Source organism: Nicotiana tabacum, chromosome 14, assembly GCF_000715075.1.
Source record: "Nicotiana tabacum cultivar K326 chromosome 14, ASM71507v2, whole genome shotgun sequence".
NCBI lineage: Eukaryota > Viridiplantae > Streptophyta > Magnoliopsida > Solanales > Solanaceae > Nicotiana > Nicotiana tabacum.
Genome location: NC_134093.1, coordinates 99,085,865 through 99,100,507, shown reverse-complemented (window position 1 = coordinate 99,100,507; position 14,643 = coordinate 99,085,865). Strand labels below are relative to the sequence as shown.

Below are 14,643 nucleotides of genomic sequence, written 5' to 3'. Positions count from 1 at the left end.
AAGTTTGTCATTGCAATATGAACCGGAAGTTTGCGTGACTGCCTTTGCAAGTCAGGCCAAACTTCAGGCAAAAATATATGAAGTTTTGTTTTGATAAGGCTACACTTCAGGTAAAACATTCTGAAGTTCAAACTTCAGACATAAATTTTTGCTATTTCAGGCCCGTATGTCTGAAGTTACCCGAGAAATAGGTACACTTGTAATTTTTTTACAAAACGAGTATAAGTTAAAATGTGATTCAAAAACTGGGTATAGATGCACTGTTTTAGCCCAACAATTTAGTGGTCATACGATAAATTAATCATTTACCGTACGAAGCCAAGTTGGGATGTGATCACAGCTAGGATGTTACAACTTGTGACTAGTATATTTGAGTTGTGTAACGTCGTGGTTATTAAGTTGTCCTCTTTTTGAGACACGTAAATTTCCAAGTAATGACAATAATAAAGTGGGGAAGTATAAAGCTTTACTAATTTGAGTTGTAGAGAAGTAACAAATAAACAAAATAGTACTAATAGAAAATTCTGTAGAAATAAACTAATAAAACACAATACTCTTTTAGCGTAGTATCTTCTCAACATGCAATGGAATCTTACTTAACAGACAAACATTCACACTGTTGGGGTGTTTGTTTATGCAAAGTTTTTTATCCACAAACTTTCTTTAAAAAGCAAAAAAGTTGCAGATCAGCAAAAAAAAAAAAAAATACTAGAATATTCCTAACCTTTTGGTTAATTATTTTGTTATATTATAAATTCAATATAAAGATTACCAAAGACCATTATTATTTAAGGATGTTCAATATATATTATTTATCTCTAAAACCTAATATTTTAACTATATATAATGTAATTTTTCGATTGACTATCCTAAGTAAATGTAGCTTTGGCCCATGGTTACACCAACTTGCTATAGAGCACATATGTTTTAAGTATTATATGTAATTGTTTACTAAGAGCATAGGTAGGAGTTTCGCAAGTTCAATTGAATCTATTTCTTTCAGTTTAAAATACAAACATTATATATATAATATTTAAAATATGCTGACTTAAAGATTCTTTATATTTCGTCTCTAAATAAGCGTACCCACTTATAATAGCTGATTTTAAAGATATTTTAAAGAATTTTGTTCAAAAACCTTCATACTCCTGTCACATTCTTTGTTTTGGTATCTAATCCGATATTTGGTACCCGCATTAAAAAATTAACTCAGTTGTTAATTATTTGCGTAATATTTCTTGATAAAAGAGCCTCTTATAGCATGATACACGCTTATAAAGAAAGAACTCTTCTTTTATTTTTTTCACGAAACAACATCAAAATAGCCCCAGAATGAATGAATTTTCATTATTTCGTTAGGTGATTAATGGTCTACAATTTATCTTTTTGTGAAAATAATATTCAAATATGAACACAAATAGCTGCTAAATTTTTTAAAACGTGCACTTATTACAGGTGGACAAAAATTATTGTCGTATGTGGGATTGTGGTGCTGTAGTGTTGTCGGTGTTAAAAAGGAGACAAATGTCCACTGCCAAAGAAGAGTAGAGACTGAGTCCTCCTAGTCATACTCATAGCATGTGAATGAAAATAAAACAAAACAGAAATTAAAGAGTCTTAACTCTTAATTAAGACTCGGTCACACGAAGACAAAATTATACATATATATCTTGTTTAAACTATTTTCTTTGACTTTTATGAAGATACAAAAAATAATTAATTAAATGATCCCTCCGTCTCATTTTATTGATATAGTTTGACGGTACATGTTATCTTTGAGTCTATATAAATCCCCATTGTTATACTATTGGTTCAAATATACTCATTTTTCGTTAAGTTTGACTAAAGTGAACATCTAATCCTACGTGACACTGACATTTGATGAGGTGGATGCCACATGGCTTGCCACCTCAGCGCCCCTAACCTATTTTACCCCTCCCTTCTATTTTTTTTCACCATTAAAATTTTCTTCCCCTCCACCACTATTGCCAGCATTAACGCTACCATAAAAAATATTGTATTTTAAATTTTAGTCTTTTATATATGGATAGGGGCACTGAGGTGGCATGCCATGTGGCATCGACCTCATCGAATATTAGTGTCAGGTAGGATTGGATTGCCCCATTGGACAAACTTAACAAAAAAAAATATATTTGAACCAATAGTATTACGATAGGGGTATATTTAGACTCAAAGTACAACGAAGGGTATTTAAATATTTTCTCATAGTAGAGGGATATATTTTGCCATTTGCCGTTAATTAAATACTCACTCTCTTCCATGTTATTAATACATTTTGACTGGACACAAAGTTATAAATAAAAAAAATTCTAAACTTATGATCTAAAACAAGTAATAAATATTTGTGTAACTATAGGTCATCTCATTAAGGATAAAATAGAAAGTTTAAAGTTAAATTATTTTTAAATATAAAAATATATCATTCTTTTATATTTTTTGGACAGATTAAAAAAAAGTGCTTCATACTGTATACGTTGCAATAGAAGGGGTAAGTGTTTGTGGCACTGTGACCAGCACAAAGTTTAAGAAGAAAATAAAAAAGATTTTTGGAACTTGTGGTGTTCAACGTGCCATATTGGCTAGGGAAAAGGCTCAAAATTGCCCTCGTGTTCTTCAAAATGGCTTATCTGTACCCTCCGTTTGAAAATGAGGTCATGTGTAACCTTGCCGTTAAACGCCATTGGCACCCTTTTCTACTAACGACTTCGTTTTGGGCTATTGTTTCCTCGAAAAATCTTCAGCACGACACGTGTCTTCCTAAACCACCCTCCTTAATTTTCTTTACCTGCCTCCTCGCTTATTTTACCCACCTTCCCCGACATGTGTCGTATTGTGGATTTTTCGAGAAAAAAAGGCCCAAAACGGAGCTGTTAGTACAAAAGGGTGCTAGTGGTGTTTAACGACAAGGTTACACATGACCTCATTTTCAAACGGAGGGTACAGATAAGCCATTTTGAAGAACACAGGGGCAATTTTGAGCATTTTTCCTAGCCAATATTGTAAGTTGAAGACCACAAGTTCCAAAAATCTTTTTTATTTTCTTCTTAAACTTTGTGCTGGTCACACAGTGCCACAAACACTTACCCCCTGTATTGCAATTTATACAGTATGAAGCACTTTTTTTAATCTGTCCCAAAAATAATGATATATTTTTATAGTTAAAAATAATTTGACTTTAAACTTTCTATTTTATCCTTAATGAGATGACCTATAGTTACACAAATATTTATTACTTGTTTTAGATTATAACTTTAGAATTTTATTTATTTATAACTTCGTGTCTAGTCAAAATGTATCAGTAAGATGGAAGAGATGGAGTAATTAATTAACGGCAAAGGGCAAAATATATTCCTCTAGTATGAGAAAATGTTTAAATACCTTTCGTTATACTTTGGGTCTAAATATACCCCTGCCGTAATAATATTGGTTCAAATATACCCTTCTTCTGTTAAATTTCTCCAAGTGGGCAATCTAATCGTGGCGATAATATTTGATGTGGTCGATGTCACATTGCATGCCATATCAGCACCCCTAATTCATATATAAAAGACTAAAATTTAAAATATAATATTTTTCATGATAACGATAACGAGCACTAAACATGGGTGGGAAACTAAAAACAAATAAATTGTCGTGTAGCAATAATTCATACTACTACTAAGTACTCTCAATTGGCTTTAATGTAGAAGACCGGGTCAACTCTTAAAATAGAAGTCTCTTTCTTTTTCTTAACAAGAAAAAAGGAGTAGTATAGTGAGGTCATCTTATCATCATCTTCTAATTATGTTTCTTTTTTCTTTCCCACTTTAAGCTTGTGTTATTAAGCACCACAATAGAAAACAGAAACAGTTTATGCTTGCTCTATGTTAAAGAATTCCAAAATGAAGAGGTAATTCTAGTTTTATGAGCTAATTTTTGGGATTAAGTTAAGTCTTTATTCCATCTTTTCAACATGGTACCAAAGCTACTCTTTTCTATTATTAAATAACCTCTTGAATTTTTAACGGCGAATGAAGTTTTAAGATAGGAAATCAAACCCTCACTAATAAAGTAAAAGTTAAAGTAATCAATCAATGGAACTAGTAAGATCCCCCAACTTGTATTGGATTGGTTACAAGGAAGAAGGCTTTTTTGTTAAAAGTATACAAGTAGTTATTAAGGAAAAGGTATTGGGCCATAATTTTTTGGTCTCAAATATAGTTGTAGAAATGACACCAGGTAGCCACTTTAAATGGCTGCTATTTAGGAATTAACCATTACGTCATAAATTTCAGTTTTTCAGGACAAAAATATCATGAGTTGTCCTGAAGTTAAATTTTTTAGTTTAAAATTTCATGACAAAATAAGTATTGGCTAGTCTCTAAACAGCATACCTGAGAATGACTATTTGTGCACTTGCCCCCATTTGGTTCCTAGTACCTTGTCTGTTGGATTGGACAGTGAACACCCATTACAAAAAGAAATTTAGCACATGGCTCTTAAAGTTAATTAATGTTTGGGATCTTTATACAAATAGCCGGCCAGAGTGACTGTCGAAGCTCCAGTAGGTAGACACTCCCTTCTCAGAGAACCGTACATGAGACTTCCGCCTCATACGGCTCCGTCCCAAGCTTCCGTCGTCGGCCTTGGTATTAAACCATTTATCTATGCATGTATTTTCAGCCTGGACTGACAAATCTTTTGCTTCTCGGGTGTTGTTTTACTTTTTTAGTCTATATACATAAATTATTCACTAGTTATATATAATTTTCCCATATTATATATGGATGAATTATACATTTATTATATATATGTAGGATACTTTTAATCTAAGGGGTTGGGTGGATACCTATATATGCTACAATATAAACTTATGTACCCCTCTTAGAGGATTATCCTTAATTGTATTTTTATATAGATAATTATCAATTGTACACCAAGTAATGTATTAGACTCTAATCTTCTAAAATGATGCAAAATCTCGTTCTAAAATGATATATATTGATGTTTTATTTTTTTGGTTTCGGAAAATTAGTAATACTCAAATGTTTAATTAGTAGGCATTTGGAATGGGATAGAGCAACTACCGAGCAGCAAATATCAGCATCAATTAACAAACTGATCATAAATTCTAGTGAAGTGAACGCCAAGATATGAATTCTCCACCACCTCTTATCTTCTCAAATGATTTTTTTAACGTTCTTTTTAGGTACTCTTTAAAATAATTATACGACCAATTAATTACTTATAAGTTATAACAAACATGGTCCCTCCTTCTAAGTTCTTCTTTTCATATATAAATTAAATCCAACCATCAAATGACAAGACCAGATTTCCTCATCAACTTGATATTAATTGCAGTTGGATTTAGTCATAGTTTCTATATTTACTCTACAATAGTGAAGAGAAGCTAAGTATTTGGATTTTTGACGAGAAAAAATGGAAAGAGAAGGAGAACTGGTGGTGCGGGGACGTGTAGAGATTGACACGAGACAGCCTTTTCGATCTGTGAAGGAGGCGATCATGTTATTTGGAGAAAAGTTTTTGGCTGAAGAAATTTATGCAAAACAGCTTAAAGAGGTTCGTTCTTCTCTTTTTTAGCAGCTGCTTCTTCTGTACCTAAGATTTTTTCATAAGTCTGTCACATTTCTTAAAAGGTGAACAAATGAATAAATCACGATAATATTATCTATATATATATATATATATCTAGTACAACTGTTTGAAATAAAGCGGAGTCTCGTGACACCTCTTAGAGCAATGCATACCCACTACTGATCACATGCAGTTCATCATATCATAGATTTTTGTGTTGTCGATGCATGTCCCAGTATTTTCTCGACATTTAAATATGGATTTAAGTTATATATACTTACAATATAAATATTATTTAATATAATTAATGTAGTTTAACATATTATAGTAGGTTCGTTTATCAGGTTATCAATTAATATTTGTCAAAAATTTTCCTTTAATTTTATCTTTTAAGTGACCTAGTCTGTATAAATATTTTTCAAATAGATGTCCGTGGAGTTTAAACTCTTAAACATAGCATATAGAAAACAGTTGCTTTTGTTATTTTTTTTTCATTTTTTTTTTAGTGCAAACCTACTGAAAAGACATACTCCAATTATAGGATGCCAATTAAAATTGCGAGGTTTTGCATGAATTTAATAGCTTGTTTTACCAAGCTTCTCCCAAGCCAAAAAATATTTTTTTTAAAAGTGATTTTTCTTCAAAATTGAAGTGTTTGACCAAGCTTTTAAAAGAAAAAAAAGTAATTTTGAGTAAAATACACCGTAGAAGCACTTTTTAAAAGTTTGTCCAAATACTAATTGCTGCTCAGAAGAGCTTTTGAAATTAATTAGTCAAACACTAACTGCTTTTCACCAAAAGTACTTTAGAGGAAAGCAGTTCTAAAAATAAACTGATTTAGAAGCTTGGCGAAAGAGGCTATAAATCACATATAATATTGTGTTTGGCTAGCTGCATCTGACAAAGAAGTTATATGAAGAATATTAGTAACAACATGATCTTAGTATCGAAATTAAAAAATGGTCAATTGGCTGGGCTTACAATGTGATCACCTTAGCTGTTTTGTCAGGTGCAGACCAAGGCAAGTGGTGGACAAAACCAGCCAAGAATTGAATTACCAGTGACAATTGAGCTTGAAGAGACAAAGCAAAACCTCCAAAAATCAAAAGAAGAAGGAACATTTATGGCACATTGTCTTCAATCTCTAAAAGAAGAGCTAGAACTGACAAAAAGAGAGATACATCAATTGAAGACAAGAGAACTGAAGCAGAAAGTAGCGTTAGGCGCGGATCCTGAGATTGAAGATCTCAAATTCATTGAGAACTCGTCGTCATCCAAAGTTGAATTAAGAACACAATTTCAAGAGTATGATGATGAGATTGAATTTCAGAAAAAAAAGTCTGTTAAGTTTGCTAGTACCCCTTTACTCACTAGGATCATTAATGTGGAGAGTACTAGCCCTTCACAACTTAAGAAAAAGTTGAAGAAAAAACCTTTAATTCCTTTGTTTGGTGGATTGTTTTCCAAGAAGAAAGGGAAAGGAAATCAAGTAAACCAATATTCATGAAATCCCATTTTAAAATTGAAATTTTGTGGCCCTTTTGAATTAAGAGAATGGTAGAGGTCTCAAAAAGATTTTACCATTGGATTTGGCTGTTAAATCAAATAAGTTGTCTTCTTATTAGCAACTCTTTATTGCTGTATTTCTATTATCACTTTTAGCACGGCCCAAAAACTGTAGCAAAAAAAGTATAAAATTTGTATAATTTTCGTATACAATGTCATTTCCCTATTTCTTTAATCTAGAAAGAGAATGCCTGTAATTAGTTCAATATTCTTAGATATGCAAAATATAGTACACACGGACGATGTGTGTGTGTATATATATATATATTGATTGAGATTATCAGCATTGTTGTTCATTATTGAAAAATCTACTATTACTAATGCAGAATAGCTTATTTCTTACAGTTTCACTTGGTTTCTATATGGCAAAAATTCTTTTTTTTTCCCTTCCTTTTTCCTTCTGGTAATGGCACAAACTCAGTGAAACGTCTCCTTTTCCGTGGCTTATTTAGATAATAAATCCTTAGATGAAACATGATAATAGAATACAAACTATGTAGAGATTAATGAGAAAGATGGCGCCAGTGAGACATAATTAGCCTTCTTACTTGAAACCTAAGAAGGCTAAGCAAATCATACTACAAAATCTTTCAGAAAACGATGACATTTGCTTTCACCAGGAAAACAGACACTTCAATTTTATATATCAGATGATGCTAGCAGCCCAGAATAAGCTGCGAAACCAGGCTACCCCAAACAAGTCTCAAGTTAATACAGATTGCAATATAAATCTTTTAAGTGTATTTGGAAGAAACGGTTAATGAGAAAATAGATAACATACTGATAGTATTCTCTCATGTACTCAGTCTCCTGAAGTAAAACCGGAGAGACGATCAATTTACACCATATTGATTAATCTACCTCATTTGGTTGCCCACCAAGACTACACACAACATGATAAAAAAGATAGAGGAGGATACCAACGTATCTTGTGAAGCTACAACAAGCTCAAGCCGGTTATAACTGAAGTGCTATGCAACGCTAACAGGTTGAGCTGGCACGTCTCTCTCAGTCTTGCACCTGCACAGGCAAAAGTATATAGATGTCACGACATAAATATAATATATTGAAAATCAGATGGTTGGAGATCAAGATTGGGAACAAAATCAATATTTCCCTTCAAGTTTTCTAAGCTCCATTTGCCTCTCTGCCTATATAGCTCAACTGATGTAGTTAAGTCAACAACCCTCAACTGCTTCCCTCCCTCTACTCCGACAGCGGTGACCCTTTTCGAGCATTAACTTTAATGTGATTGAAAAACCTTATATTTATTCAGAAAAAAGAAAATGTGATTGAAAAGACCATCATCACAATGAGACTACAAGGCAGTATGAAATGCCAAATGCAGTTTTTCTTTAAATGCTTATGTCCCTTGATTAAAAAGACACTACAACTAGAATCCTTTCATTTATGTGCCGGAATAGAGAGAAATTTGGCAGGAAAGTGGAAGAGACCTTTTGGAGTGAACATATTCAAAGGTGCTCTGCTGAGGGTTTACCAACATTTGCTCACTACTGGTTCACAAAATTCTGAATAAAATAGCCCCCCAGTGATAAGAGCGCAACACATGATGTGTGCATAGGCACATATCACAGATTCGACCTTGCGGCAGACAAAAGTCGGCTATTTAAGAGAAAACGGGTAGAGGGGCGGGCCCATTATCCACCGAGTTTCAAACCGTGTGCCAGTGGTCCTCGGAGATTTCTACTTTACAAAAAGAATCTGAATAAAGTACCAGGAGCATACCTATTACAATTTGATCGAGATGCATAATTATGATTATTGCAATTTGTGCACATCCAGTCCCCATCACGCCATTGCTTTGCCCTGATAAACACATGCATGATGCAACAGCACAACTTCTTAAAAATGTTGTAAAGAATGATTGCTAGCACTGCACTTAGATGCTATGTTGTGCGGACTCTTTATTTTAGCCGCTGCACCCGTGTCAACACGATACTACTACTGGTAAGGGTGTGGGATTCGTATCGGGTGTGGTCATTTGAGATCGGGTACTTTGACCACAATCTATGGACATATTTGAGGAAAAATTGAATTTTAGCCGCTGCTTGCTAGTATCTAGTGCCTACAACTTGAGAAATTCCCAAAATGAAAGATTGAATTATTGGCTGCACTCCACAACCGATAACGTTTTCACAGAATATTTCTCATAATTTAGGATATTTTTATAGATCTATTTTTAGAATTTTGAATTATTTTTTAGCCGAATCTCCGCACCCGTATCCGTACCTAAATCCATACTCCCAAATCTTAAAATTTAGATTATGAAGGATGACTTCTAGATCCGCACCCGGATCGGATACCCGCACCTGAGTCCGAGCAACATAGCTTAGATGTAGACCACGACTTATTTCATCCCAGAGCTCTTCATATTGTGTTATCAGTTTGTAGTTGGTTTGGCGGTTCAAGTGTGACAATACAGATTCAGATACATGTTTGATGACATAGTGTAAACAAAAGTTTGATGTATTTTTAATGGGTAACTGCCACGACTGTATATCCTCATCTTTTCCAGTCACCTTTATTTTTAATGGGTAATTGCCACGACTGTCTATACAGTAGTGATATTAAGGTCAGCCATACAAAAGGTGCTTAGTGACTAATGCACCGGCGAAAATGTACAACAAAGGTTTTCAATGTTATAGTTCCTTAATCCTCGAAGTCCTGATGTCACTTCCTGAACATTGAAAGAGAGGGATATTATCTTATGAATGTTACACTACTATTTCCAAAGTAAATAATCCTAGGTGATAGTCATTTTACAGGATAAATGGGCAGCATCCCTGTTGCCTCCACTAGTCAGTCTAATAACCCAGAAGCAAGAGTTTATAATAAAAAATACATTACCCTTTGCCAAGAAGTGTGGGCGCTGCTGGTACATGAGGAACCTGCAGGTTGACTTGCAAAGGAAGCACCATTGAGTTTCCACTAGGGAAGGTCGTTGATATACCATTTAGTTGATTTCCAACTGAACCCACCATTCTCTCTGCTCCAGGATAGCCTTGCTGATACCCAAACGTCTGAGGGTTCAAATAAGAGGGTGTGAAAGTGTTAACCGAAAATTCACAACGAGAACTTTCCAGACATCAATAAAAGAAGATGGATCCATACATGCCCTGCATTCAGCCTCTTGTTATCCCAGTCATGAACAAGTTCCTCAGATGCTAATCGCTTTGTCCCAAGAGCTTCATTGTGAGAGGGAAGAAGAGGAGAACATACTAGTTCAGTTACACAATCAGATTACTGGACTAAAAGCAAACATGAGCAGGTAAAAAGAGTGAAACACAATTTTCTTCCCAAAAAGAGGTAGCAAAACGGAAAGGGAGAATGAAATAAGTTATGAGTACATTCAAAAATATTAGAGGCTCTAGCAACCAATATCTTGAGAATCATGACCCAAATTAGGATCTCAGGGGTAATTAATATCAGATTGCGGGATAGCATGATCCTAGTTTAAAGAATTAAAGAAAAAAGACAATGACCATTTATCTTAACTTGAATAACTCCTTCAGTTCAGTATGAATCTGTATTAAACCCCAACTATGAAAGACTAGCTTAAAATATACAGCAACTCACAACAAAAAACTCTGAGAGTTTTTAGAAATTTTCCTTTCTTTTCTTAACGAGTAAAAAAGTAGAAATTTTCAGACAAATAGAGAAAGAAAACTAAGGGCAATGACTAAGTGGCTTATTGATGAGGTATAGCATTTGTTATCTAAAAGGTGAAATATTGCTGGAATTTGTAAAGTAAAACTGGTAAATTGGGAAGGCCGTGAAGGTAGTAAGATTTGTAGGTTTTGTGATCCTTCTTGACATTGGATACCATTTTAAATGATTCCATATATCCTAAACAATTGATTCTTGCCATCTTTGAGCTCTAGTTCGACCTTACCACCTGGAAAAATTTGATGAACTCGAACTGTAGGATAGCATGATAACTGGGTAAGTCCAAGCACTTGACTACATTATGCAATCATTCCAAAGTTACCTAAAGATTAAGGAGTCATTTGGTTCGGAGATAAGTTATGCATGGATTAGTTATTGCAGGGATCACTATGCAGTGAATAGTTCCTTTTGAATGTTTGGTTGGTATAAGAATTAGTACACATTATATAATTTGAAAGAACAGTCAGAAACAGAGAGAATCTTCACGAAAAAGTAACCAGCAAATGAGAGAAATTCAGATTGCTGATGAAGTTATAATGGTTAAAGACAACCAATTGTGTTGAAGGATTATAGAAATTCACTTTGCTCACTTTTAGTTTACTTTGAGTTGTCAACAGTTAACATTGAACGAAGAAGTTTTCAAGATTCTTTAAAGTGTGATCAAGTCCATGCTAAAAAATTTGATGAGGGTAATATTGACATTTGATAGTTTAACCCATGTATTAGTTAATACACGTATTCTTATTCCATATTCTACCAAGCATAAAATAATGCATAGATTTCCTCATAATTTTATACGTTTATTATGTAGAAGAAAACACTACCCAAACATTGTATAAGCTATGCTGGATTTTATACCAAGATTAGTTTTTCTTAAAAGACCAACCAAACAACGTATAAATCTAGTTATACCCTGATTAATCCATCCAACCACCAAACCAAACGAGCCCTTGTAGTGGTATAGGGTACGTATTACCTAAGACCAGACGTTCTAATTGCCTAAATTCTATGGTATGAGAAAGAACCTTTGTCATCAAAACATATACACAAGTATTTCTTTTGATGATTAAGTAACAATTGAAAAAGAAGGCATCATTTGATATGTCAAACGATTAGAGGATTGGATGATGATTGAGTAATGATCAATTCAGAAAGGATTTCAGCAGAAGATAAGATACTTTTCACAAAAAGTATCTTTCATCCCATTATGTTACAACACAGGAATTTTTCTCTTTTAATAAAAGTTCAGTCCAGAACCTCACAGATTTTTCCATCAAAAGTAAAAAGTAAATTAAATTGGAAGCCCTTGCTCAATACATATTTTGAACATATAGGTTCCAAGGATTTGGTAGGAACTCAAAAGCAACCGGGGAAACTTAGCCAGCTACAAAGTCGAAATACTAAATAAGAGTTCTGCAAGGACAGTGACTGAAGCATTGTGGTTTTTTTTTTTGTGAAAAGGTATAAGCCTTGTGATCTATACTCATTTAATGGAAGACCAAAAAAAAAGATTTTTGCTATGCAAACCTGTCATAGGGGTGCTGACAAGAGAAGATGATGAAGCTGGAGGTGCAGCAGCATTGCATTTTTTGCACTACAAGAGCAGATGTACATCCACATGAAACCGCCACAAAAAAGTGTCTTTTCATATATTGAAAGTACTGTATTCAATGTTCTGTTTGGTAATACCTGAGCTCGAGAAGAGTAGTTGTGAAAGCCACAACTGCAGAGCCAGTCGCCATTACGCCATCCATTTGGAACTGGAAGCAGTTGATTCGCTTGGCTTCCATATGGAAATCCAGGAGTGCTGTTATCAACTGAAGACCAAGTAGAAGCTTGCAGCAGTCTATACCGATCAGAAGGATGGCTTTCGTATTTACCAGCCTCCCCTAAAGACCAGTTAGAGCTCAAGGGAAGTTGCTGCTGGAGAGCTCCATTTCCTAACAACCCAATGTTCAACTTTTGCTCGATTCCTAGTGCCCTGGCAAAATAATTTGGATGAGTTGGGATTGATGCTCCAGGGATTGCAATTGCTGGCATTGCTGCTACCTCCTTTGGTTGTCCACATTTTTTGCACTTTTCTCTCGAAGCATAATTGTTGTTAGTGCAACCTAATGGGGCATTCCCACACACACGCAATACACAACACACCCAGGAAGAGGAAACAAGCCGAGAATACGCACGCCAACCCGCCATCCAAGATGAAAAAAGACAGGAGAAAATATAAAAACCTCAACCTAACTGAAATCAGGTTTCTCATACAGCCTCACTTAGCAAATCAATCTTCCTTAGAATATGAGGAAATGCGGAAAGATTTCTACTAGTATTGGTTTATTTTGTTAATGAAAATCACTTTTATTCTGAAACAATTTAGTCCATCTGGAATTCCATAGTATGCCAATGACAACATTTAAGCTTATCACAGTTCACTTTATAGTCAATCTCATTGTTTGGCTTGTCTAGATCAGGTAATTAATTCCTGTCAAGAAACTAAGCCAGTGAAAGAATAATGCAATAAGCAAGCAGCTAGAGCTAAAAGTGGAAAATCCAACTTGATGAGAAGGATAAACTGTCGGTTTGGCAGAAGTGAAAAGAGACAAACAGTTCTAATCAGTTCGAGAATGCTACTTAGAGGGCTTATCCCCCAAAGAAAATCCTACTTAAAGGAAAAAACAATTTCATAGAGGGAAATAGAGATACAGTTGTTTATTCTTATTCTTAAACTAGAAACCAGTTTCAAGAAAGCCGGTTTCAAATGAAAAGATCGTGTAAATCAAATTTTTATACCACGGCCAATTTGAAGAAAAGCTTATCTTAAAGTGTCAGATTGGAAAAAACATTGATAAATACTTTCTTTTTCAGAAAAGACCATTGAATTCCACTCAATAATCATGAACTAATGTCAAGGAAGTCGATGCCGGATGATATGCAGAATTCCATACATACCATCAAAATACTTATAAAGAGATGTATGTATAAGATAGTTGACAATAATTTTTGATTGTTGTATAAGATAGTTGACAATTTGTAACTAGCACGTATAAAACTTCAATCATATTTACTTTGGTATTAGTTTCGAAAGAAGTACTGGCGTATTGGCGGAGCCAGAATTTCAACTTTATGTGTTCTGGATTTTAGAACGACGACTTAAAGTGCTAATAACTGGGTTGTAAATTTAATATTCCTACATATTTAATGAATTTCTTAACACAAATATACTATTTGAGCAAAAGCTAGTGGGTTCGACTGAACCCGTAGCAGGGCTTCTAGCTCCGCCCTTGATTTTTTATGGCACACTGAACATATTAAATCAAGTTCACCACTTAAAATGTCTTTCTTTAGGCACTTTGGTGCTTAAAAACTACTTTCAATCAGCTAAGCCAAACTAGCTACCAATAAGTTCACTATAATTGGCGACTTAGCACAGTTAAACACATAGGAAGAATCATTTTTTTCCATTGAGAGTATGAATGAAAGAACAGACAAAAAGAAAACATAAAACACCAATAATAATTCGAAATGGTAAATACCGGTGCAGATCCAATCGCCAATACGAGGAAGCCACTTGGAATCAGAAGGAGTGTTGTTGTCAACAAGGAGACGCGGCTGTTTACATCTGTTGCAGAAACATCTGAATGCATAATTCCTATTGCCGCAACCACTACACACCCAATCTCCTTCTCTTCCCATTTTTCTCTGAGATTGTGCTGTTGTTATTGCGCAACACTTTCTGTGCAGGGGATATGCCTGCCCCATTTTGTTTTAGCGAGTGCCGGGGTCACGTGACTCTCGTCC

General features: G+C 34.4%; 2 protein-coding genes across 5 annotated transcripts; one reads left to right on the top strand and one right to left on the bottom strand.

Moving 5' to 3' along the window:
• Window positions 1–5,244: 5,244 nt before the first annotated feature.
• On the top strand, window positions 5,245–7,314 carry LOC107776139 (WEB family protein At3g51220-like). 3 transcript variants are annotated; one of them, XM_016595984.2, is made up of 2 exons: window positions 5,245–5,580; window positions 6,611–7,314. In XM_016595984.2, the coding sequence occupies exons 1-2, from the start codon at window positions 5,440–5,442 to the stop codon at window positions 7,100–7,102; spliced, it is 633 nt and encodes a 210-aa protein (XP_016451470.1). In that variant the 5' UTR covers window positions 5,245–5,439; the 3' UTR covers window positions 7,103–7,314. The 3 variants fall into 3 exon arrangements, with proteins under 3 accessions (XP_016451470.1, XP_016451468.1, XP_016451469.1); XM_016595982.2 differs by having other exon boundaries at window positions 6,593–7,314; XM_016595983.2 differs by having other exon boundaries at window positions 5,250–5,580; window positions 6,605–7,314.
• Window positions 7,315–7,772: 458 nt separating this feature from the next.
• Window positions 7,773–14,643, bottom strand: LOC107776138 (ranBP2-type zinc finger protein At1g67325). Of its 2 annotated transcripts, none has more exons than XM_016595979.2 (7): window positions 14,379–14,643; window positions 12,538–12,959; window positions 12,376–12,442; window positions 10,294–10,367; window positions 10,030–10,202; window positions 8,908–8,988; window positions 7,773–8,181 (listed from the first exon to the last, which is right to left on the bottom strand). In XM_016595979.2, the coding sequence occupies exons 1-7, from the start codon at window positions 14,602–14,604 to the stop codon at window positions 8,133–8,135; spliced, it is 1,092 nt and encodes a 363-aa protein (XP_016451465.1). In that variant the 5' UTR covers window positions 14,605–14,643; the 3' UTR covers window positions 7,773–8,132. The 2 variants fall into 2 exon arrangements, with proteins under 2 accessions (XP_016451465.1, XP_016451467.1); XM_016595981.2 differs by having other exon boundaries at window positions 12,538–12,924; window positions 14,379–14,618.